The 26632-nt window shown below is 43.3% G+C and overlaps 2 protein-coding genes across 2 annotated transcripts in view; one reads left to right on the top strand and one right to left on the bottom strand.

Moving 5' to 3' along the window:
* FAN1 (FANCD2 and FANCI associated nuclease 1) overlaps positions 1–20300 on the top strand; it is a 43687-nt gene extending 23387 nt beyond the window's left edge. Inside the window, exons 5-14 of the mRNA XM_006259752.4 lie at positions 768–1001; positions 1575–1706; positions 2867–2975; positions 3821–3940; positions 8334–8498; positions 9746–9914; positions 11104–11207; positions 17238–17432; positions 17936–18064; positions 20091–20300. Coding sequence (XP_006259814.1) covers positions 768–1001; positions 1575–1706; positions 2867–2975; positions 3821–3940; positions 8334–8498; positions 9746–9914; positions 11104–11207; positions 17238–17432; positions 17936–18064; positions 20091–20228 — 1495 coding nt within the window. The 3' untranslated portion in view covers positions 20229–20300. The remainder of the gene's footprint in view (positions 1–767; positions 1002–1574; positions 1707–2866; positions 2976–3820; positions 3941–8333; positions 8499–9745; positions 9915–11103; positions 11208–17237; positions 17433–17935; positions 18065–20090) is intronic.
* Positions 20301–21543: 1243 nt separating this feature from the next.
* The window catches only part of MTMR10 (myotubularin related protein 10), a 65685-nt gene continuing 60596 nt past the window's right edge, over positions 21544–26632 (bottom strand). Inside the window, exon 16 of the mRNA XM_006259750.4 lies at positions 21544–26116. Within this exon, the coding sequence (XP_006259812.1) occupies positions 25517–26116 (600 nt within the window). The 3' untranslated portion in view covers positions 21544–25516. The remainder of the gene's footprint in view (positions 26117–26632) is intronic.

Below are 26632 nucleotides of genomic sequence, written 5' to 3'. Positions count from 1 at the left end.
GTAATAATTTCATTTATTCTAAATCTCCCATCAGAGAATCTTAAAACACTTGGCAAATATTACTGAATTAAATCTTGCAAATTCATTGGGAAGTAAAAGGACATCTTTTCAAATGTGGCTTGAATTTTCAGGTGATTTCAGTTTTGAGAATTCCTCTTTTGATATCTGGGGTCTGACTCCTAGCTTGTCAAAGACAGTGTGCGTGTCTACACGTTCATTAATACACCTTAGAGACTGCACATTTAATTTAGTATTTTATTAAGTACTAACTGAATACACAGTAACTAGAGTTACCTGCGCACTAGCACCAGCACTCACTTATTTTGTGACACTTACTGTGCATTAGCCTAATAACACTGTGCAATAGGCTATTAGCACAGTTTTTAACCGCCACGCTACTGTGCAGTATTATTAGGCTAATGCGCAATAAGTGTCTTGTGTAGGCATGCCCAGTATGTCTTTGACAGAGTGGGGTGAGAGAACCTAACTTTTGTAGATTACGTATCAGGTTATTCATTTTGAACTTACTGAAAGTTTATTGTGCATCTGAAACTAGATTTTGAACGGTTTGGAACTCACATTTTGTCAGAGATCCCATGTACCATGTAGATTTTTAAGTTTCTTCCCATTGTAACAGAAATCAAGTTGTATAATAGTTAGCCTGAGAGCAGGTATGCTATCATTTTGTATTTTATTCAATATATTTGAATTACTGAATATTTTTTTAGATAACAACTATTTGGATTAATATTTTGCTTGGCTTCTAGGGCCAAAAACCTTGCTGGGAAGTGTGTAAAAGTCTGTAGAGGCCCCCGGGCTGTATTCTCTCGAATTCTGCTGCTATTCTCATTGACTGATTCAGTGGAGGATGAGGAAGCTGCTAGTGGTGGCCAAGGCCAACTTTCCACGGTGCTTATGGTAAACATGGGCCATACAGTGTTCCCCAGCTACACTGTAAATAGGAAAACAGCAATTTTCCAGGACAGAGAAGATCTCATCAGGTATGAAGAACATTGGCTATCTGGAAATTGATTTATCTGGTGATAATATATGTGACCTAGTCATGATCCCCATGTTTTGTTTCTATATTAGCATATTTCTTGTACAGTTACCAATAACTTATAGGGAAAACTAAAGATTTATCACAGATCAGGTGCAGACAACCATGTAAATTTGTGTGATTTCTTATAGGCTGTAGTGAAAATCCAGCGAAGACTTGTAATGTAATGTACAAGGGTTCTATTTTGAACCAAGGTAGCGTATCTCTGCCTCATGATCATCTACCAGTGGAGGGTGACCACTGAATTGCCACATCTATTGTTGAAGTGAAGTTTGGAGCAATGAGAAAATGAGATGTTTTAACTGTAGAAAACATTTTAAATGTAATGGACTCCCAATGCAAACTACACTGGCTTCAGAGAATTGCACTAAGAATAGACTTGGGCCCCAGATTTTGCTGCTGGGGGACAGAGGTATGAAAGAGAACAGATAACACTACAGGATAAATGAGTTATTTTAACTACAAATTCTTCATACTGGATATTTATACAGTTTTTAAAATTTTATTTTGCTAGGTATGCAACAGCTGCTCACATGTCAAACGATATAGCCACTGCAATGGCTAATGGGAATTGGGCAGAAGCTAATCATCTCTACATGTGTGCAAAAGAAACCTGGCATGGAATGAAAAATCTCACCTCTCTCAGGTATTAAATCAGAATGTGCATCAAATTCATATACAGTTAACGAGTTCATGATCTCACTTTTAGTGCGTCTCCTTTTAAAAAGGCTTGTGTTCCTGTAGTCAAAGCCAAGCCTGTTAAATTTAGCAGTTTCAGTGTTCTTGAAAGCTTTGAACTTCCTGCTTTGTTTGTTTTAGCCTTTAAATGGTGTAAAGCGGAGAGACGTTTTTGTATAAAAGCCCAGAGTGAATTGGTAGGCAGAGAGAGAGCCCTGAAATGACTCTGTATTCTACATGCCAAAATGCAGGAGAACAAGAATCTATTTTTCCCTTGTCATAGTTTGTTTTTATGGCTCCCAGGCAAACAGCAATCAGCAGAATTTAAAATTCACATGCAACAAAGGAATGTTGCAAAGGTTATGGGAAAACATAGTAGGTTATTCATCTGTTGGAACTTCCAAGTGGGTGTTATTCAGGAAGCATTACTAAAGATCTTGAGAACTGAACTGCCGTGTTTTGTTGCTGAAGTGTCCTTCATCAGTTTTCATTTTAATTATTTTGTCTGCTAGCTTCATGATACACTGAAAATCAAAGCTCTGTACTTGGCACCACATTCATTGTCATGGCAACTGATTTAAAATAATATTCATGGAGGGTCATTTAGGGGCCCAGTCTTTCTCCCAGTGAAGTCAATGGCAAAACTTCCTTTGATTTCAGTGAAACTAGTGCCATGTCCTGTAATACATTCTGTCAAATATAGTTGTATTTTATTCAAGGATATAAGCCAACTATTAGTGTAGGAAATGGCTCTTTTAGCCATTGGCCCTTTTGTCCATCTGTTTGTCCACTGGCTGACCTTCTGACTTTGAAAAAAACTCCTTTAGGTAAAATAAACATGCTAGAACTAATTTTTGTGGTAGCTGACAGCAGAGCAGTAGTTTCTTTGGCACTGAGCCAAAGGAATTGGATATAAAAGATTTAATATCAAGCCATTTCTTCAGCAGTCTCAATTCAGCCATCTAGTTTTTTTAGTGCTTGACCTTGTAACCCCTTAGTGTTCTTTCTCATGCAATTTTTGGGATGTATGTTGTCTTTATATAGGTTCTCAACTGTCTGTGCTTTATATGAAAGTTTGAATGTTTTGAGTACCTGGCCATGTTAAAGTGATCTCTGTTTTTCTTTTAGGTACCATAAAGTCTTACCTGAGTACCTGCGACATTTTACTGTTGGATGGGTGTATACCAGAATCCTTTCTCGTGGGGTTGAAATTTTGCAAAGACTTCACATGTATGAGGTAAAGACAGAGGTGGATTTTAATCGCTAACAGCTCTTTAATGAAATTACTGTAGGCAAGTTTCAAGTATAAAACCCCTTTTTTCTTGGGTGACTTTTAATAATCCGAAGCTGCATGATGATTAACCCACTAGAGGCATAGCTTATGGGAATTTTGTAGGAGAGGCTGATTTTGCAGTAGTCGGTGAGATCTATTATGTAGTTGTTGAGATCAAATCGCTCACTTGGGTTTGCTGCAGCTTTACCAAAAGGCAACCGGTGAAGGGAAAAAATGCTATTTTTCTTGCTGCTCTAAGAGGTGTAAAGGAGGACCAAAGATTTTTCTCCAATTCCTTTTGCAAATGAAGCAATAGGTTTTGAATTTCTTCTTGTAGTCTTGGAATCTGGAGGGCTGAAGAACCAGTGGGGTTATGATATGGCAAGGTTAGAAACTAAAGGACTCTTATTAGACTGTTTTTTTCTACTTAGTGGATTTTGTTAAATCTCGTAATACCAGAGGTCTCTGCCAGGGAACACATGGACATACAATATAGGACATTAAAGTGAAAAAGGCCTATTTTTGGTGAAGGACCAGAAAGAACCAAATAACCTCATCAAAAAATTATTTACTTGTCCACAGGAGTGTTTGTATGCTCTTAAGAGCTATGACATCAATGTAGATTATATAGACATGTGCTCAAGGGCAAGATGGTCTGAATGCATGCTGAGATTTGGAATATTTTTTTTTTTAAAGGTACTTGGAAGGGTAAATTAGAGCACCATGGGAAATGTAACTGGCTTAATTATGTAACAAAACTTCAGTTTGTTTCCTGAGTTATCTAATGGAAGAGTTTTGTGTTGCTGTAGGAAGCTGTGAAGGAACTGCAGAATCTTTTGTCCCAGGAAGTATATTGTACCGACAGCAGAGGACGATGGTGGGATCGACTGGCTCTGAATTTACACCAGCACTTGAAAGAAACCAAGAAGGTATCTCCTTAGTTGCATGATCTCTGTGCCAGCAGGATGTTCAAACCGCTCTGTTTGTGCTGCATGAGTTTGAGGAAGTATATTTTCCCAGGGTCAGGTAACTGGCTTCTTCAGTGGAGTCGACTGAATTATACTGGTTATGGGTGACAACTCATTTTTAATTGGCTGCATTTCTCTATCATTTAGGATAATGCTTTCTGGCTCGGATACTCTAGAGTTGTGAAAGACATCTTACTTCCTCAGGATACTGTTGTGTGTGGTGGGCTGGTGGGTGAGCCTTTGTGGAGTAGGGCTTCCTTGTTGGATCCTCAAGAAGAGGATGTTTCTGCAAAAATCCCTGACCCTGTAATGAAGGAAAAGGAGCTGGGAAGGATATTTCTTTTATACAGGTTCCTCAAGCAAGCAGCTGGGACCCTAGAATCTTTATTCAGATTGTTCTTGAGAAAACAGAGGGTAGTTTGGGAGCCTGATTTCTGTGTTCGGAGCCCGCCGAGTGCTTCTTTCACTCACTAGAGGTCTCATGGCAGGGTTGTCAATAGAGGTGCACCAATAAAGATTTTTTGGGCTGATACTGATGGCTGATTATTGCCCAGCCCTATTGGCCAATACTAACTGCTTATATGCAGCCTGGCAGCATGAAGATCAGCATCCAGTCAGTAAGTCTGTTGGGGAGAAAAGGCAGGGGGGAGAGAAGGGGCATAATGGCGGGATAGATCAAGGCCCCTGCAGTGAGGGAGGGGGTGGGGCTAGAGCAGCAGCAGAGGTAGGTGCTACCCAGCCAGGGCAGGGCACAGGGCAGAGCCGGTGGCTTATCCAGTGGGGTGTGAGGAGGTAGCTCCCGCCACTGTGTGCACCTTTGGGAGAGGCAAAGGGGGCATGTGCCCCCCCCGGATCTGTGCATGAGGTGAGAGCGGGCTGCCTGCTGTGTGCTCAGGATTGGGGCTACTCCAGCCTCTTCCCAGAGGCTACACTCGGGCTGGGTGGGGTGGGGCAGGTGGCAGTGGCGCTGGGAGGGGTGCTATGGCAAATTTTAGGGTGGCCCTAGCCCCCCCGTAGGCCCTCCTGCCAGCACCGCTGCCATTCACCCTGCCCCACCTGGCCCATGCGCAACCTCTGGGAAGAGGCTGGAGCAGCTCTGGCCCCAAGTATGCAGCGGGCAGCCCATTCTCTCCCCATGCACAGATCCAGGGGGCACATGCCCCTCATGCCTCTCCCAGGGGTGTGCACAACTGTGGAAGCCACCCCCTCATGTTCCCAGATTAGCTGCCAGCTCCATCCCATGCCCCATTCTGTCCCATCCCAGCTGGAAAGTGCCTGCCCCTACCCCAGCCCCACTCCCTCCCTCACTGCAGGAGCCTCGATCTGCCCCCACCAAGCCCCTTCCCTCTCCCCCCCCAACCCCTTCTCCCCAACAGATGCTGCTCTTCAAGCTGCTGGGCTGCACTCCTGTCTGCGTGCATGCTGTGGCTGCGTGCATGCACGTGGCATTTATCGCCGACATTATTGGCCACATCAGCCAAAAAAAAGCCAATTGCCAATAATGTCAATTTTCCTTTTATTGGTGCCGATACAATATCTCCTGATGGTATCCGTGCACCTCTAGTTGTGGAGGCTAAAGCTTTGACACACCATTCTGACTTGCGGCCCCATCTCCTGGCCCAGTGGCAAGCCAAAGCTATGAAAAGTCCTCCTGAGCTGCCAGTAAAACCCACCTTGCAAACTGAAGGCAGGTTAGCTTCTGGTATGCACTGCCATGATGGGCCACGTTGGGCACTGGACAATCTAGAGACTAGTGGCCTCAATTTTATGAATACATTGTATAACTGGTCATTCCTTAGAACTGAGTGCCCTAGCAACAACTCTGGACTGCCTCCGGTATCTGTGGAAAAGTCACAGCCCCTCAGTTCCAGATTGGGAGGGAAGTTAGGATCCAGAATGGTTTAAAAGACTTTGAAAAACACATGTTGAAGGACCCATCCCTGCTATACATGACTCCAGAGCCTTTAGTGGAAGTACACCAGAGAGTAATCTAGCCAAAAGAAGTTTTGTCTGACAACCCTACCCTACTCCTTTATAAAAACAATACACATGAACTGGGCAGTAGTTCAACTTCCCAGTCTCTAGCTGTCTACGTGATGCAGTTCAGGCTTTGAGAGGCACTGTGTCCGTGGTGATTAGTCACAAGGGTTTCCTAAGTGATTAGTTGGCAGATGGCCATGGGAGAGAGAGAGCGATACTAGAGTGTAGGAACTGGATGACATGCTTGGATGTGGTAATTGTAAGACTTCTACATCTCCATGCAGGTTTCTGTAGCAGGCAGGTGTGTCTACATGTGCATTAATGCTCTTTTGCTACTGCACATTAAATTTAGTACCTCTAATGTGAGGTACTAACTACATGCGCATTAGGCTGCCCTAATGCACAGTAGTGGAAGTGCATGCTTTTTTAGTGATACTTAATGCACAGTAGCCTAATTTTACTGCACATTAGTATATTAGCATGATTTATGACATGATGATCTAATGCACAGTAAAGTAGGCTATTGCGTGTTAAAGTGCATGTATAGACGCTCCCAGTCTGATACAGCCATCAGAAAACTGCGCAGCTGCAGCACCATCGCTGCCTTTGACCTCCCCATAGTGTCTGTAAGAAGGCAGTGCATGAATTTTTTCTCCCATAAAGCTGCCAGCACCTGTATCTGACTCTAAAATTTATAATTTAATCCCACTTCAGTGAGCTTCTGCAGATAAAACACCAATTGAGGACTGTGGGTGCCAGTGCCACATGGATGCTTAATACTCATTTACTGACTGGCTTTCCAGAAGTAATGAAACATGCCCATCTTTTGTGCTGTCCTCTGTTCTATAGAGATTGTCAGAAGGCAAGGCCACCCTTTCGTTTTGCCACCTTCTATACATGTGGATCCAGTTGCTCCTATGTCCACTGCCCCACCTCCTCAGTGCTAATGCTTATGGTTTGGAGGCAAAGAATGGGAGGAAGGAAGAATTATTCTTCCCTTTTATTGATGGGGAACTGAGATAGAGAGATTGAAGAACTTGCCCATGGCTGCACAGATTGTCAGAGCCATAATTTGAACCATATTCTCTTGAGCACTAATTTAGTGTCTTAATTACTCCATCGTCTTTGCACACCTGGGGTGGAGGTGTAATGCAAAGGACTTGCACTGGACTGAACTTCATCTTACAGGTAGGATCTTGGACCAGTGAATTAGGGCACCTGTTCCTGTTGAAAACTGTAGTTAAAGTAGTGGGAGTATGCTTCATGTGGAACTGGGTACAGACTCCCCGCACTCCTCGCAAAAAGCAGTGTTGGCAGACAAGACTAAAATACATGAAATAATCCTTTTTATTGCTTCCTGCCCTTTACTTTGCCATTTCCATTGGACTTTTGTTCATTTAACTGGCATATTTAACTGAATTGCAGTGATGTAGGGTAGGGAAAAAACCTTGGTCATATTCTCTCTTGGTCAAGCGTATATTGCCTGAGCTTTTGAATTAAGCAGTGATTCTCACCTAGGGCTCCATGAGATCTTTTTAAGGGTGCTGCTGGGTCCCAAACAATGTTAGCACTTTTAGGTGTGCAAACATGATTTGTAAGATAAACCCAGGGCTTTCAAATAGGCATACAGTGTTAAAACCATTCTGACCTGTTTCTGAGTTCTTTGCAACAGGAGAACTTCTTTATTACTTTTTTGCAGTTAAAAAAATGACTGAAACTAAGAGCTGTGTTTTCTGCCTAGGAGGATTTTTACAATCTTTGATTTCTCCTCAGCCTGAAGAAGGGTGTGCGTGCCCAAAAGTTTGCAAATAATTTTTTTTTTTACTATTTTTTAATTAATCTAATAAAAGGTATCACCTCTGAACCAAGAGTTTTGTGTTTCTCTTTTTTTCTCAGAGCCACACGGCTACAAAATAGATGCCTGAAACTAAGAGCTGGCGTTTTCCAAAGGGTGCTTCTAGGGTGTCTAGAATCTAAAAAGGTTGAGAACCACTGGAATATAATTCAGGCAATCTAAAATATATTTGAATCTAATCCATTTTCCGAAATGAAAGTTTTCTGTTCTCTCTATTCTTTCAGACACTTTTGCTCTTGGGTTTCAGTGGTACAAATAGGAAGTCACTCCTTAAAGTTACATGTATACAGTTGGGATCAGAATTGGACTTGCTGTCTTTGTTTATTTCTTGCAAAATATTCCTTGGGGATACTCCTTCAGTAGGAGGGCAAGGAGAGAAACAAATTCCCCACTGCACCATCTTTTTAGTTTCTGTTGCTTTTTTTCCCTGCTCATGTTCCCTCAGGTGCAGGAGAAACAAGCAGACTTATGTATATGAATTGCTTGTAGGTCACTGCCTGAGTTCTTGTTGTTTGCTAGGCCATTGAATGCATTAGAAAAGGGCTGGCAGACTCATTTGTGCGCACAGGCCACCGGCTCTCCCTGTACCAGCGAGCACTGAGAATAAGAGACTCATCAAGCAACAAGAAGTTCAGGAGCCTCTTTCAGGAGCTGCAAGTCATGATTGTGGAAGATGTTACACATGTAAGTAAAAGGGTTTGGTATTGCTTCCCAAGAACCCACAAACTCTTGCCTCTGAAGAAGAAGAGCTTGGAAGGAAACACAGCTTTACTAACAACTGGAGTTTTTATATGTGGTCAGATCTGTAGCTGGTATAAATCAAGATGGCCTCTTTGAACTAAATGAAGTGTTGCTTATTATATTATTTGAGGACCTGGTAATCCTGGAACAGAGCGTATGTGTATCTGACCCATTATATTATTGTGTAGGAGGATTTTTTATAAACAAAAATAAAATAAAAACTTTCCCTATAATGGAGGCCCAGGTCCTCAAATAATATAATAAGCAACACTTCATTTAGTTCAAAGAGGCAATCTTGATTTATACCAGCTACAGATCTGACCACATATAAAAACTCCAGTTGTTAGTAAAGCTGTGTTTCCTTCCAAGCTCTTCTTTTGACTTACTCCATGACTTTTGGGAAAGTCATTTATATTCACCATGTCTCTGTTTCTTATGTGTAATTGAGGGAGTAGTTACTAGCCCTGGTGTGGTGAAGATTCATGAGTATGCAGGACTGACAGGAGCAAGTTTGTGAGTCTCTGTAGCCAGGACCTCACAGATCAGTATGGATTTTTGCATTAATTTTCTGCTACCTTTTGTAATGATTTGCACCTCTGGGTGCAAAGGCCCTTCTCGCCAGTCAGCATGGTAACACTTCACACTCCCTCTGCACAGACTGAAGTCACTACACATTGGACTCCAATAAGACTCGGGGTGTGTTACTACTTGATGTTTGCAATTTTTTTTGTCAAAGTGATCAGAAAGTATTTACATGTTCAGAGTTAAAGGGACATTTTGGTGCAGCTTGTAAATATTATGGGTGAAATCCTGAAGCCAGTAGAAGTTTTGCCATTGCTCTCAGTAGAGCCAGGATTTTATCCTCTCTTCTTACTCCTTATTAATACTAAACATAGGAACATTCCTTATATTTTTTCCTGCCCAGAAACTATGCCAGTATAGTTCCTTCCTGAATAATTTCCCAATTCATTGACCATGATTTGTTGTCCAAAATTTGACCCAGTAGTAGAATGCTGGCAAGAAAATGTCAGAATAAGTTCTGAACGCTTCAATTTTTAGTTGACCAAACAAATTTACTTAGTTTTCAAAAAAAAAAAAAGAAGAAGCATTCCTTCAAAGAGCTTGAGATATGTAGAATAGGTTTTCATTTGTAATCCTAGGTGTTAATTAGCTGTTTCTCCTGTATCCAGGTTACAATCAAAGGAAAAATGTATCCCCAAACCGGGTTGGGAAAATCTGTGTTTCTAATGGAGGACGTTGATGATGAAGAGAAAGGCGAGGACTCTGCTGTGTCCACAGTCATATGCTCTGTTGAGGAGCTGGCATTAACCCATTACAAGCAGAATGGCTTTGATCAGGGTAATAGTACCAAGACAGTAATTTTAAGGGATAAAGTGTCAACTATTAAGAGAGACATTTAGTCCTTAAGTCCAGTTTTAGCAGGCCAACTGGTTGAAAGTCAATTAAACTATTCAAATTGATTATTTCATTTCTAAAAGTAGCTGAAAACATGTTAGTCTTTCTTTTACTTTCTTTCGTCCTCTGCATCCCAGTTCCAATTTTGAAATGGTAAATGTTTCTTTATCCATGTGTTTCTCTAGGAAATCTCTCCTCTTGCTTTTTGGGTTATTAGGCTTTTACTGAGATATAATTTTCTTCACATAGTTGCTTTTGGACTCAGAAAGCCATTTAAATGTAAGAAGGTGAGTGCCAGTAAGCACAATAATACACAGGGAAACCTTTTGAAGAGGAAATGTTCTAGAGAGGGTTGACTCCCATTTTTATTTTCTAGACTAGATTAGCATGTAATAGATTGTGCAGGAGAGAGGGCATGAATGCCAGCAATGTTTTCTGTTGATAGCCTTTCAGAAATGTATATCCTTGCAGGTTTGTGAAGAGTAAGACTTATTTTCTGATTATAACTGTTTGTTAAAAGAAAAAAATAAAATTAAAAATCTGTATGTAGCAGAACCAAAGAGGGAGGCATTAAAAATATAATGTCTCAAGGAAAACAATGGAGCCAAGAACTGCAACCAAGATGCAGATATTTTAATGAGAAACTCTGTAAAGTTTGGACCTGTGAATCAGTGAGGAAGTTATGGGACATGGCTGAGCAGAAATGCATAATACATGTTGGATCAGTTCATGTGGTCTGGTTCCCTACTCCTGCCCTGTGGTATGAAAGGGAGGGTCCCTTTTGTACAGGTCCCGGTAGTTTGTGATGCCAGCCAAGAAATTGCTTCCTTTCAAAATTAGTCCCTCAGTGAAGTAACCAGTGCCTACTGTACCTTGTCTAAGGTATTAGGTCTGACTTTGAAATGGCCATTAATAAAGCTAAGTCATCAAGAGCCTTGTCCTGACTCAGGTGTGATCAGTGCCATATGCCACACGTTTTGCAGCGTTGTATTTCATGCGTGTTGACTATACGTGTAATGCTGACATGGTGTGTTGTTGCTGCTCACCTGTTGCTGCTGTGACTGCTCAGTTTAAAATGTACTTTATCTTTGTTCTTGTAGCTAGAAAATTGACTGTTGGCTCTGTCCCTCAGGAATTCATGGGGAAGGATCAACTTTTAGTACGCTCTATGGCCTTCTAATGTGGGACATCATTTTCATGGATGGCATACCAGATGTCTTCAGGAATTCCTATCAGGTATTTATGAAGGGTATTTTTTCTTTGCCTTTGCTTCAAGTAATCATGATAAACACCTGATACAGTCTGTTCTGGATCTGCGGTATTTTATCTGAGGGGATCTAAACAAACATTGTTGGCCTTAGCTCACCATATTGTTTCTCTATTGGATTTCTACTTGAAAATGCTTGTATGTTCTTATCTGAACTTCTCCATATAAAAAATTGACAGAAGTATTCTGACTGTTATTTAAGGTAGAGGTTTGTTTCCCTCCTAAGGTGTGTAAGTATCTTACCAGGTTTTAGGCATCTAAGTCACTCTATGGCTTTCTACTTTGCTTTGTGAACAGCCCAAATCACATGTACATGCCTAAAAGCCTTTATTGCAACTACAATTTTTTCCTATGCAACTAACTTTGTCCCTACTGTGAGTGGTTGGAAGCAAATCAATGCTTTGGAGTTGCCTAAGTCTTTTTATGCTCTGTTGCAATTTAACTCTGCCACGGACACTCTGAAGTGCAGCGTAACACCCTGAAATTTTAGTCAACCCAAAGCCACAATTAGACTGATGCATGTGTTTGCACCCCACCTTTTGCCCAGCAGCCTACTGATTAGAGCACTCTTTAGGACAGGGGGACTTGGGAGAATAGGTGCTAGACTCGCTGTCCCCTGAGGGGATTTGAATCCTGATCTTGGATTCAAGCAGGTCATAGGCCAGGTAGGACTGAAAGCCCCTTTCTTTTGAGGAGGTCACAGAACAACCACGAGAGAAAGTATATTGGAGACAGGAGGAGGACAAGAAAGGGAGCCAGAGCCTGTGTGGATGCTGCTGTACCAGGAGGGGGAGTGAGTCCTAGATGCCATTTTTGTTAGGATGGTTTTCATTACAAATGAGCAGCACTGGCAGCAGAGAATTGGCTTCTTCACATGGGGAGAAACTTGGAACTGCTTGAAAGTCTTTCTGTGGGGCTGCAATAGATGCCCAGACCACATGGTTTGGAAAGTCTTGTAGTGACTGTCTTCACTATACAACCACTTAATTCAGGCTAGGCCTGTTGGAAGACACGGCCCAGAATCCCTGACAGGCCTGTCTGCAGAAGGGAGAAGAAAGCCTGCATGATGGTGGAAGCAGATCTTGAGGCTCCCGACTTCTCTTAAAAGTTCACATGTATACAGTATTCAGCTTCCTGTAGTCCTTTACCTCCAGCCCAGCTTGCTGGACACCTTACTTCACACAGGATGATTTTCCACTCTGGAATCTCTCTTTATCACACGCTTGTTATACATCAAACTCGCACAAAAGGGTCAGTGATTTATTTTCCCATCACCTTGATCACTATAGCTATTGATGCATCTCCACTGGGCCCTCTTACTAAAGATCCCACCTCTCTTACTAAATCATGGGATAGTGCTGTTACTTACCATAGCATGACTCCAGTGTCCATGATGCTCTCAGCATTAAAAATTTATGGAGTAAATTGCATAAACAGCTTTGGGGATGGGATGGGGACCAGAACCCAGGGCAGAACATATCTCCCTGTGCCATGGTTTGGCTCTTTTTGTTTGTTCTTCTGCTAACTCCATGACTCTTTCCCTCCTGAGCACCAGCTTCAAGAGGAGGGTGGAAGGTACTGGCAGGCATATCTGCCCCAGAGTTTGGGGCTGAGGGCACAGCTGGGACACAGGAGGTATGGGTTTGAACCCCTGACACCAAGGGGACCTAAAATTCAGGTTGCTTGTGTCCTGGGCAACTGGTCAAACCACCAGGCTATTTTACGGAGGAGGAGCCTTACACTTGCTGCATAGACATCTAGGTTCCAGGACAAAAAAGCCATGCTCTAAGAGTTAGAGGGAAGTAGGATTCCAAGGAGCTGAACGAGATGAAATTCTCCTTTGGACTGAATGGAGAGCCATGCACCTCCAGGATAACTAAGCATCTGTCTTCAGAGGCATCTGAGTGGTGCCCACTGAAATGATGGAAGCCATGTGCCCTTACAAAGCAAAGTGGGATTACGTTCTGGGGGTACTTGAGCTGCATACTTGTGCTCATTACAGAAGAATGCATCCTGTACTCATGCCGAATAGGATTGTAGTCATGTACTTCAGGACCTTGTCAGCAGCAAATTTCTGAAGTCAGAGTCAAGAGACTCCAGAGGTCATCTAGTCCAACCCCCTTCCTGAGGCAGGACCATCCCTATCCAAACCATCCCATACAACCATTATCTAAACTCCATATAAGACTAATCTCAACCCTGATGACACAACATAGACCTAACACTGTAACCTGCCACAGGTAAAGCAGGGGAACCACAGCAGCCAATGTCCTGCTGCTAAAAAATGTTGTCAGTATAAGCTCGAGGTCCTGGGTAAAGGGCCACACCCCACCACTGCAGAGGAAGGCAAAACCCCCACAGTCCATACCAGTCTGACCATGGAGTAAAATTCCTTCTTGATTCCAAATATGCCGATTGGTCTGATCCTGAGTGGAGGGGCAAGTGAGTGAAAAGGATTTAGCCTTTAGTGTCTTTGCTGCATTCATGAGGTTGGGTGAGTCGTGTAGATTCATAGATTGTAAAGTCGGAAGGGACCACAATGGATCATCGTGTCCGACCCCCTGCCCCTGGCAGGAAAGAGGATTAAGGTCAGATGACCCCAGCCAGGTGACTATCAAGCCTCCTCTTGAAGACCTCTGAGTTAGGTGATAGTACTACCTCTCTTGGAAGCCCTTTCTGTAAAAAATTTCTTCCTAATGTGGGTGGGCGAGGGACTGCTTTTTGTGCTCTCAGTACCAGCTTGTAACCCACCCCCGTTGCCAGCCTGGGCCCCGCACCGGCTCCAGGCTCACCTGTTGGAGCTGCACACAGTGGCAGCAACTGCTTGGCACAGAGGAAAGCGGCCCCCCCCCACTTGCCACACTGGGCACTGTTTGCTACTGCTGCCCACCTGGAGATCACACGCTGGGCAGCCCAGAGGCGGTGGTGGCAAGCAACTGCCTGGCGCGGAGGGGAGGGGGCACTTTCCTCCGTGCTGAGCAGCTGCTACCGCCGCGGTGCAGCCCCGATGGGTGAGCCCAGAGCCGGCGTGGGGCCCGGTCTGGCAGCAGGGGTGGGTTACAAGCTGATGTTAAGTGTGGGGAAAAGCAGCCCCTCTCTCACCCCGTGGCCAGCGCCCTGTGCTGCAGCTGCTCACAGCCCGTATGGGGCTGCCTTTGCCTGCTCAGGACACCCACATGCCGGGGCACCCACATGGTCCCAGGCTAGAAGCCCCTGCTGAGACTTTCAGCTGGGGGAGCAGGGCCCAGTGGGCCTTGCTGTTGCAGGAGCCCGCCAGGGCTTCCCTTGGGTCCTACTGCCCCTGGCTCCTGTCATTTTTGACAGGAACCAAGGACAGATAAATATTAATTTTCTAAATTTTTTAGGGACCCCGCAGGCCGGATAGAATGGCCTCGTGGGCCAGATCTGGCCAGCAGGCTGTATTTTGCACACCCCTGATTTAGAAGGCCTGGCTGAGAGCATTGCCTTGCAGAGTGTTTTGGAGCTCTGGTGATCAGCACTCCTGGTCTTGGCCCACCCAGCTCCTCTAGGTGCCGCACAGCCCTTCCCAGTGAGCATTTAAAGTGGGAGTGGGGAGTCCTGTCCCTTTCTTCAAACCAGTTTCTCGGTGTTGCATTGTAAATGCTCATCAATTAGGACAGTGGTTTTCAATCTTTTCATATTTGAAAACTCTGCGCTGTGCTTTTTTTTTTTCCGTGGGTTTTTTTGACCCCTGGATATCCAAGGGTCAAAAATCCTGTGGAAAAAAAACTGGCTGAGTGCATGCTTGGGCAGCGTGTCTGTGCAGCGTGGAGAACACCAGACTGTGTGGTATGTGGCGCTGGAAACATGTTTGCAGTGCCACATACTGCACGACCATGCTTGTCTGGATGTGCACTCAGGATTTGTCTTGTGAATTAAGTTTGCAAACCTGACAGAGCTAATACTGTGTGGCACCCCAAGGCACTCTTAAAAGCGCAGTGGCACCCTAATTGAGAATCACTGAATTAGAGTGGGACAGGTAGTAACGGATGCAGAGTAGAATTAGAATAGGAGGCTCCCATTCATTTTAGAGAATTAGCACCTGTGATTGTTTATAATGGTACCAACTAGAAGTAGAGACAAAGACACTGAGTGTTGGCATTTATTTATCTTTTGGTATGTCTGTTCGCTGGAACAATGGCTGTTCCAGAGGTCTTTTCTGTCTAGAAAGCAACATATGGTATTACAGTGCCCTTTTTTGTAGCAGTTTTGAGAAAAGAGCCCCCAAATTCAGGGAGGCCAAGGCTTTGGTTGATTTGATTAGCCAAGTTAGAATAGTCTCCTCCTTAGCATGCTCTCTTTGTAGAATGTGCTCTATCTGCTCCAAACCTGGACTGGCCCTCTGCTCCTTGGGGAAAGGCTACTGGCTCCGAGAAGCCCACAATAGAGGTGCAGGTCCTTCTGTTGGACAGCTTATTTTGCAGTAAAGTGCTGTCCTGCTCTCCTACACTGCTTTCCAAGTTCATATAAGGCTGGCTTTGGTTATCTCCTGGTTGAGTGGGGCAGCATGGGATGTGGGGAGATAGCATCTCCAGGAGCCATGGCAGCACCAAAGAAAGGGACTGCTGCTCCTTGAAGAGTTCTTACCCTGGCACAAGGGATGGGCAAGCACCTAGCAATAGAGATGTCAAGCCTCAGAGAACAGACCCCATATCTTGAAGAACAGAGGGCCCCACTTCTCAGTACCAAATGATGTTAGAGGATTTCTGCTGTTGCTGCTTTCATCTATACTTAAACTCCAGCTGCCTACCCCTTCCAACATCCATTCCCTTTTATACAATTAATCTCATTATTTGCACATCATTCCCATTTTGAAAAGGAATCTCAAACACACCCTGGGGCCTGCTTGTAACAAGGATGATTCAGCATTTCATTGTGCAAAACGCTGTCTGTACAGGGCTTCCAGAGGAGTGGGGAGTTGTGAGGTGAGTGTCACTTGTTGATGCAGATCAAAACTGTCGGGAGACTCGTACCTGAGCAGGAAAGAGGTAGAAAGTTTTTACTCTTCCTTTTTTCCTCTACTTTGCAGCCTCAAGATGAGGGAGATGGTTGAAATACAGATCCTTGAAGTGCTCTGTGTGCTTCAGAGATCGGATTCCACTTAGTGTCACCATCAGATTTCAGCTACCATCACCATGCAGCAAGCAAGGCAGTGGGCAAGGGGAAGGGAATATGGAGCTTATTGGCTTCCTGCCTGGAATCCTTCCTCTTTGCCATCCCCTCGACTGGCATGCTGCTTTAGGGTGTCTGGAAGCTGACATGGCCCCAGCTCAGCCGCAGCTCTGTCATTTTCATTGCCACTCATTTCATAGGGGAGATCATTTGTTCTGTGGTGGCATCTATGATGCGGATTATTACCTTGTCCAACCTTAGCTTTTCTCACCAGCCATGAGGCCAAGTCTAGGTCAGTGACCTTCAATCAGGGTCCTGTGAGAGCCTTTGAAGGGGGCTGCAGGAAATGTAAGGAGAGAAACACATAAGGGCCAGCTCAGGCTCTCCCTGCCTGGTCGTCTTCCTGTCCCACTGCCTGGCCTCTCTGCAAGGAGGTAAGCACTGTAATAAATTGATTAGTTTTTGAAATGGGGGTACCACTCAATTCACAAAAGGTAATGAGGGATGCCTCAAGTCCAGTGGGGGGGTGCCTTGAATCTAAAAAAGTTGAGAACCACTGGGCTAGGGCTCATCTATTCTAAACATTCCTAAATTAACAAGATCTCCAGTGTTCAATATTCTTTACTAACCAGCGTTATGAGATTTTTGCATGTGGCTAGGGTTTGTCACATTAATCCTAAATGTGTACTCTTTCTCCAGAGGTGGAGGCTGCTGTCATTCCTGTATTTATAAAGCACTTCCCTTATACCTGTGAAACTGAGAGTTGGAATAGATTGTAGCAGAGCAGTTGCAGTGTCTGAATTTCCATTTCTTCAGGTTTATTGTCTGGCATCAATACTAAGGAGCGCATTTCCATTTTTCCACAGGCATTCCCCCTGGATTTATGCACTGACAGCTTCTATGAGAACAGAAGAGATGCCATTGAAGCCAGACTCCAATTGCTGCATGCAGCTTCTTCCGAGACTTTGAAGGAGTTGCTTGCTGATGTCTGGAGTACTCAAGAGGGAAAAGTTTCGGCCCTAGTTAGTTGGAACCGATTTACTTCCCTCCAGCAGGCTCAGGTAAATAGCTAATAGCTATGGTGCTGACTAAGCCTCATTACATTGATGTTTAAGTCCTCGATCCAGCTAAGGTGCCTGGTACTTTAGCATCAGTCGTCTCATAACCTTTATTGTAGGTTCTCTAAACAACTGAAGGGAGGCCAGTAGTATCATTTCTATTGTATTGTAGTGGGAAGGAGGTGGGTGGCATGAACCGAGGCACTGACAGACTAAGCAACTTGCCCACCGTCACACAGACCATCTGTGTCTAAGTATGGCCTTGCAGTTAGGGAAGAGCAGGAAAGTCATCCTCAATTTTTCTGGTCAATAGAGGTCCATGTTGGTATTTTGTGACCCTTTTGCCATTTTTCAGTTTCCAAAGCTGGGAATACTGGAGGACTATAGCAGCAGGGAGTGTTTGAGCTGCTAGAAATGCCCAAGGAAGGGGTATGAAGTAGGCTTTTGTGGGACTGGAACTGAAGAAATAACACCCCTCCCAATCCCCCCTCTCTGCTTATTTACAGAGTTTAGTGTCCTGTTTGGGAGGACCTTTCTTAAGTGGTGTGTGTAGACGGCTCGCCAGAGATCTGCGCCACTGCAGAGGGGGTCTTCCTGATCTAGTTGTGTGGAGCACTCATGATCACTGCTTCAAGGTATGTTCCCAGCTCAGAGGTAAAAGCAGTTGACGATCCTTACTGTGGATATAAAATAAAGCCACTTCTGTTCACAGGAGAGGGCTTCAAATGCTTTCATACCATGTTGACCATGTACTCCTTGCATTCACAAACCTGTGAACTCTCTGCTTGCATAATTTTGCTCTGGTATTTACCTTGATTATATACGTCAGACGTAATGATGTCAGCTTAGCTTTTTCAACACATTTTTTTAAATTGGAGACAAAGGTGAGAGACGAGCAAGATGAGACCTGCCTGTCATCCTTGGCCCTCAAACTGAGAAGAAAAGTTTTATAGTAACATTAACATCATCACTAGTTGAATCACATAGAGCTACACAGATCTGCAAACAGTACAAGAAGGCTACACGGAAAATGAACGTGTGATGGTGTGGTGTGGGAGGTATGTGAACATGCACGTGGCTGGAGGAATAAAAGCCTAATGGGTGGCATGTTTATTGTTCTAGTTTGCTGCTAACCAAATTTTTAAAGGAAAGGAATGGATAGCTGAAACGTGTATATGAACTTTTCCTTTTTTGGGAGGTCACAGATTACATTGGCAAGTGACAGTGTAGGGATACTTTGTTGTTGCTTTGATTTGTATGTATGTGGGAGAAGCCAGTATTATCTGTGTTCTTACTGGTGCTGCAACTTGGAAAGGCACACTATTAATGTAGAGTTTTTAATTGCTAATGGTTCTGCATCTTGTATATCAGCTTGGCAGTCTTGGGTCACTTCTTGGCCTCATATTATGTACATCAAAATTAGTGGACCCCAAAAGTCCTTTGCCCTGTAATATTTCTGGCATGCCAGGGAATGATGATGGGAAGCTGTGTGCAGTCAGGAGTTATCTGTAATAGAAGCTGCACAGGTGCAATGTGTAACAGGCCTTCCCCTGAAATGAGTGGCAGGAAAATGACCCCATCAGCAAAGGCTGCCCAGACTGGTAGCATGTGCAGGATAACCTGGAAATAGTGGTAAGAGGATGGCCTTCAGTACTGTGCAGTCAGCATTCAAACCACTGGAACCATCTCAGTCTCACAAGGGCTAGTTCTTGTTGGTCAGAAAAGATCAGACCGCGGTCTCTAATATTCCCTTGGTGTAAAGGTGAAGACCTCCTTTGGCACATAAGAACATCTGAATAAAAGCTTTACACCACAGAGGCGGAGGCCTTCATTGAGATCCTCCTACAGAAAATCCTTGGGATTTTTTTTTTGTAAGAGCCATTCTTAGAAATAGGAAGCATCTGTGAAGGAGCCTGGTGACTGGCCCACAGAGCTATGTAAAGTAAATGTAGAGGTTGAGGGCTTGCAGGATTGTGTTTTCCTACCACACTGTGGTGTGGCCTTTCCCAAAGTAGAAAGGAAGGTTTTACTTGAGTGAGAGGTACTATAGAGAATTTAGGGTCTGTTCAGCAACTGAAGACAGTACTTTTTCTACCAGTAGCAGGGGATTTTATTTTCTTTCACTTGTATCTTTCTCAGCAACTGGTTTTGTCCTTGAAGTGTGTGTGTGGTTTTGTGGTGGCACAGATGAAATAGCTATACTTTATTCATGATTTTTGGCATTGTTCTTAAAGCCTACACTTCAGGAATGTGAAAAACTTAGCTCTTTCTTACACACATGTATGCACACGTGCGCGCACACACACTCTTTTATAGAGGGTCACAGAGGTTGACATGTAGTGCTGAGAATTTGGGAACTAGATACCATGTACCCAGGAAGGCTCAGTGCAAAACTTGAGCACATGTTGTCATGGCGAACCAAGCTAAGCGTTCTGGACAAGATTTATTGATTCAAAGGAAGACTTCCAATATACTGTAATAAGAACATGTGCGGTCAGGGTCAAGTCTTACAGGAATCCTCCACGAGGCTGAGGGGGTGCATAACTTTTGAATGCAGGGATTTTCTCATGACATTGTTCTTTATTTCAAGAAAAACAAGGCAAAAAGGGAGAGAACTGCTACTGCTTTTAGCTCTTAACCATCACTGACTCTTTATTCCAGCTGGTGGAAGTGAAGGGGCCCAACGATCGCCTTTCACACAAGCAGATGCTCTGGCTGAGTGAGCTGAAGCAGCTGGGAGCTGCAGTAGAGGTCTGTCATGTGGCTGCAGTTGGAGCCAAGAGCAAGCGCCTCAGTTGACTAAATTGGTCTTGACTACATTGGATTTGGGCATGAGTGAAATATTTTAATAAATAAAGCGTATGAAACATACTAATCGGTCTCTCTCATTTACAGACATGGCCTCAGAGGCTAATAAGTTTTCTGGAGATAAGGAATTCTTAATTAGGCCCCTGAAACACTGCAGCATTCCTATTTGTGCTTTCCAGATGCATCCAGACTGGGGCTGCTCTGCCCTGCTCCCCCCCCCCAAAAAAAAGAAAAAAAGACATAGGGTCATAAAGCAGCAAACAAACTGAAGTTGTGGCTCAAGTGAGATGGCTTACCCCTTGGAAATAAGAGCTTTATCCTGCACCTTTTGCCACTGGAAGGAGCAAAGAACTTTCCCTGTTTTATATACTTTAGCTACTAAATATTAAAATACAATGCCCCTCCCTCTATTATGATATAGCTGCATTGAGTGACTTGAGCCCTACACACCCTTTAGCCACCCTCGCATGTTTCCTATTGCTGTTGATTCACATTAGCATGTTTTGTTTAGTGTTCATCCTAGGTCAAGCCGGGAGCTTGAACACCAGAGCAATTCCCTCCCCTAAACCATGTATCTGGTCTCCTTAAGCCTAGGTCTAGCCCACTGCCATACTTGTCTATTTCCTTATTAAAGGATCAAGCTGAAAAAATATAATGAAATACAAAGCATGCTGTACTTCAGTCTCTTTTACTGACTGACAGATTTGTCACTCTTGAAGTGTCTTGATTTCATATTTCCTAAAAAAGAAATATTTTTAAGTCTGTTTTAGGACCAAGGTAAAGAAATGATGATTCATATTGGCCGTATGATAAAAGGAAGATGGAAAATATTAATCAGCACAGTAGAACAAGGATTTTTTACATTATTTTTTTGTTACTGTTTGTCCTTAGAGGCAACAGCACACTTGCATCCCTCGCTCTTCATGCTGACGTATAATAAGCCTCTGATTCTTAACCATTTTAAAGTCACAGCATCCCTAGGAAAATGCAAGTTTTTTATTTTCACTCATTTTTTACTACAGAAAAGTGAGGAGAACAATTCTCTTCTTGCTATGAGTTCAAAGCCCATAACGGGTCAGAATGTTTTTAGCATTATGGATTCCTATTTGAAATCTCTAGGTTTCTTGTGATGCATGTTTGCACACCCAACAGTGCTAATATTGTGTGGCACCCTTGAAAGGATGTCTAGGCACCTCATTGCACCCTGGTTGGGAATGACTGAAGTAAGGAAATACAGCTATGGCTTGAGTTCATCTCTTGCTGAATGTGTGACTCAGTGGAGGCAAAACAAAAATCTCTCTCAAAATGAAGCTTTATAACAAACTGACTTTAATTTTAAACCATTTTGCTTAGAATCAAGTTAAAAATATTAACAACAGTCTCAGTTTGGGTTGGATTTTCTCCTAATCCGTCACTGATTTGCAGTGAGTAAAATTAAACACCAGAAGTTCTAAGAAAGAAATTATGAGAAATCAGGGGCTGTGCTATGGCAGTGATCTTTCTGCAGCCTCATTTAGCTCAGCTCCATTTTACAGTTGCTCAGAAGAAAAGCAGTAAAATGATAATTGTTGTGGAAAGGCATGAACTTTTATTAAGTCTAATTTACTTCACATTCACAACTGAGTGTCAGGATTTTGTATTTGTCCTGGCAATACTACGTTATTCAATAAGTCATCATTAGGCACAAAAGGTTTTAGTTTCAATTAAAACAGTCAACTCTTGCAGCAACAGCATTAAGAATGTGCTGCCTAAAGCAATTTGGGGAACAGTTTTTTCACTCACACATTAGATGCAGATTAAAGGTTTCATCCTTTCCTTCATCAAAAATGTTAGAATTTTTTTGGTTTTAATGAATCTTTCCATCTGAGATCACGCCAAAACCCTTGCCCCTACTACTCCGTGGTTAAAAGCACAAAGGTAATTAATATTAAAGTAGTATTCCAAATGCAGCCGAAACCCCACGTTACTTATTTCAATGGAATTCTACATTCATAACCATTTCCTTGGTAGTTGGCAGTGACTGGTTGAAGAAATTTGTACTGCCGCAAGTGCTGACATTGGTTTGACCTCCACTCTGCAACAGCTAAAGGCACTGGCATTGTACTTCCACATCAACCAAAACTTCATGTCTCAGCAGTTCAATTTTCCATATTGTTTACAATCTAGTACAAAAAAAAAAATCATGATGTAACAGCCTATTGCCAACCAAAGCAGTGCATGTCGCTAGACAATAATGATATAAAAAAATAAGCTTGTTTATAGTCTTCCTACTCTTAAAACTCTAATGGTATTAATAGTACCTAGTTTTAAAATGGCAAACAAAACTCAATTAGAAGGTGTGAGCTTCTGTGTAGGGAATATCAATGAACATAAGAACTGACTCCTCAGAACCACTTGCAAGAAGAGAAGACCCTGCCTAGGTTCAGGTCAGGTCAGTATGTATGACAGGAAGGCAGCTTTTTAGAGCGGGAACTTGAATTTACCATGTCAAGCAACTGTACATTTCTTGGACTATAAATTATTAGTAACTGCTTTGCAGCAGCTAATTGAGGCTTTCAGCAATTATATTATTCAGGGATAAACACCCCAGGCAAGGAGAAGGCTCAACATCTAGGACCAGGCCTGAATGATGCAACCAGATGATGTCTAAAGTAGCAGATACACCCCACACCTGGCACACCCATCTGCTTACTGACACCTGGCATGCCCATTTGCCCCAAATTCTTAAACCGTTCCATTTGGCAAATAGGTATTGAGGCAGTTTTTGTTTTTAAAGGCCTATTGTTTATCAACAAGAACACCTGCAGCCTGGAAATATAGATGGGCTGAATGCAAGGTACAGAAAATGCAAGCTACATGACTTTGCAAGTCATCCTTGTACAGGCATAAGAAGCCATTTTTTTTTAGCAGTTCCCATTCCAAACACTAACCCTTTTCTCTGCAAGAAGCTCATCTGATTAAAGCAATTTATTTACCAAATGTTGATTAGTTGAAAAACGGACTTCAAAGCAAGAAGCACGTTAAGGAAACTATTTTACTTTTTATACCATAAAAATTGTTAGAGTGGTTTGTTAATTCTAAAAAAAACTGGTACCAAAGTTAGCACACAGGTTGAGGTCTTGTATAACAAGTGTCAGACCAGGGAAAGCACTACCTGATCTAAATTAACCAGCAGAAAAACTGGGCTTGTCAAATGAAAGGGCAGCTCCAGCAGACAGCCCTGTCGTTCTGTGGTCTGTGAAAGCCCTTGCAGGATCAGCCGTCCTAGCAGCACAATTAGGGCCAATGGTAAAAAGAAAGAATGAATTGGGAAATACCTGGCCAGCTCTCCTGGTGAAAACAAGATTTGGTTTGGTTTTTACAAAAAGCGATTTCTTGTTTGTCAGTCACCTCTTGCCCTCGCGCAGTGAGAGCAAGCACTGCACAACCATCACGCACAGCCTTGAGGGAGGAAGAGCTAACTCTGTTTCAAAGAGGCAAACAACAACTAAATGCCTTTCTCTTTGGATCTTCCCAGTGCAACAGCCACTCCTGCAAACAGACACACCAGAACTGCGCAAGGTAAACTAACTATGAGCCAACTAAGCAGCTTGAGGCGCACTACTATTATTTGGAGACAGACAGAGAGAACTTCAGTTTCCCTGGCACTTCGATATACATTTATATATTTTGCATGTGGTAATGCTGTTCAGAGGGATGAGCAATAATGGCTTTTAGGGTCAGATCCAGTAAGGGACTTTGGTGCCTGGCCCCAACACTGGAACTCCACATACAGCCACCTGCAGCTAGACACTACAGAAATGCTGAGGAGAGGGAAGGTCTTTACACCTGCATGTTTTATACAGCCACTATTCCATGAAGAATACAGATATAATCCTGGGAGCAAAGACTGGCAGCCAGGATGCACCCCCTACAAATGCCTTAACCATGAGGCTGGAGCCTCAGGCTCCCTCTTGTGCTCATTCTTTCAGCTTAACTTGCAGTTTCTGCCCAGAGACAGCTTCAATGGGAGGGGTGGGAGAGCACCCTCCCTATTTTACTGGCTGGTGAAGATGAATTTCCTTAGGTAGGGAAGTGAACAGATCCCAGGTCTTCTACTTCCTGAGGAAATGCTTAGCTGATGCACTAGTATGTGAAGGGGAAATGGCAGCATCTTCCTCCAGTCCCATTTCAAAGGAAACTAGTTGTTGCAACATCGGTGTTTGGATGTGCACACAGAACACCTGCCTGCTCCAGCCCCCGGGACCTAGGCAGAGGGCCCCTTTCCCAATCAGGCTAAGGCATGAGCTGCTCAGCCCTGGGCCTGTGGGGAGGCAGGACACCAAGCACCTGGAAAAATCAGGGAATGGGCACCAATGGAGCTCAGGCACTCAAGCCCTTTCTTGTGTCGGGTCCTTAGTGACTTCTGAAGTTCACTGTGCATGTTAGAATGTGGAGATTGTGTTGATGCAAGAGGACAGGCTCAAAACATCCTACTGAAAAGAAAATTACATCTTAGGATGCATTAGAAACATCTAATTAATATTTCATTCCAATTAAAGGCACTTCTAAGGCTACAAGACCACCATTATCTACAGTGAACGTTTTAAGGTTAACAGTGCATGTTGTCCTGAAGTTAGCTTCTGTGAAATAAAGGCAAGCTCACGGAATTACCAAAGACCTGAAGATGAATCATCTGTAATGGATGATTTGGGAGGGGGGGAACAGGAGCACACAACACCAACACATACACTAGGTGAAACAAGTCACAGAAAGCTAGCACGGAAGCACAGAAATGCATTCCTCCTAAACCTGTGTTGTGATAAGTAATTCGTTCCCATATTTCCACAACTGATGTTAGCCTGCATCCTTTACAGTCATTCTCCTTTTCTTTGATGTTTGTTTTCACCCATTTGATTTGCTAATTTGTATGGACACAAGATTCACTTCAGTCAGTCAACATCTGGGAAAACAGACACTGAAAACAGAACAAAAACCTTATTAGTGACCACACCAAACCTTTGATGAGCAAGTGAAAATTTTGCATCTTGTACGAGCTGGACCTAGAAACTACAGGAAGAAGCAGACTCTAGACAAGACGCTTACATGAGAACTACTGGAAACAAAATTGTGCGATTTGAAGCATGATTTGCTTTGCTTTTAAATATTTGTGCAAAAATGTAGGTAATATTTGTATATAAAATTATTACAGCTTCAGATGCTGCAATTAGCAGTGTTAACTTAGAGAAGACACACAATGATCTACCCCCTCCCCCAAATGTTTAAAGCATCATCATATCTTAGTCTTCATTTGCAAGTGTCTCAGTGGACAACCAGATTTTGGCACCACTTAAGAATTTGCTTAAAGGTGTTCCCAGAATGCTCCGTCTGCATAGGTTTCCTATAGGAGAAAAGGGGAATGAGGAGGAGAGAAAGTCTGAAGTCCCAGAAATGTCATTTAAACCACTTGCTCTGAAGTACATCCTGCTTTGATCCAGGTCTGAACAGTTTGCTTGCAAAGACAGGTTGCTTTTACACTGTCGAAGACTCCTGTTTAGCATGTCAACTTCATCTACCAGCAAAGAGATTTTGTGGAAGGCAGTGATGAAGCCACCATTATTAATTTGGGCCTCTGGAACCCAGCGGAAGTAGCACAGTTTCCACAGTTTTACGTGCGTTCCAGAGAGTTGTGGTAGAATCACACCATGCAGGTCAACAGGCTTGGAAAACCAGGCTCTGAAATACTGCTCCAAGCTATTATTATGGCTGGCTGCCTGCTGAAGAGAGTCTGGTTTCAGTTTTAGTATCAGGGAGTTTCTTCTTGGAAGAAACTCTTGCTCACTGATGATCCCATTCTTTAGTGCTGGCGGGATTCCTCTCAGAGTTGAGCTGTAGTTCTTCTGCAGAAAACAAACAGTTAATTTAGTGCAACAGATAACACCAGCCGCAACAGGGAGTTCTGCTCTTCTACAATGCTTCACTGGACTCCAGTGGGGACTGAGCAGGTTTCTAGCTCTCCCAATTAAATGTGGTCACCCTTGACAGCTGTAACAAGCTTGTGTGTAATCACAGCATCGCTCACATGACAAATACTTTGACCGCTCACAGCCGTATAAAATAGATGCATGTATATTTCAACAGTGACTTCTAAGATAATGAACAAGGGGAACAAACTGAAATCATCAAGTCTCTTCTCTCTAGACAGTAAGTCCAGGCATACCATAAAGTGCACTGGAAGACATGTACCCAACAACAGAGACATGGAGAAATTCAATTTTCTTTAGGTTGGACACTATGGGATGTAGCAATAAAGACAGCGCTCTCACTGCTAAAACGAGGTATGAATGTATCTGGTCCAATTATGCAGATAAGCTTCTGAAAAATTACTTACAATTACTTCTACACGACATCTTAGT

This window comes from Alligator mississippiensis, chromosome 11, assembly GCF_030867095.1.
Source record: "Alligator mississippiensis isolate rAllMis1 chromosome 11, rAllMis1, whole genome shotgun sequence".
Lineage (NCBI taxonomy): Eukaryota > Metazoa > Chordata > Crocodylia > Alligatoridae > Alligator > Alligator mississippiensis.
Note: the sequence above shows the minus strand (reverse complement) of the source record. Positions and strands in the feature narration are given on the sequence as shown.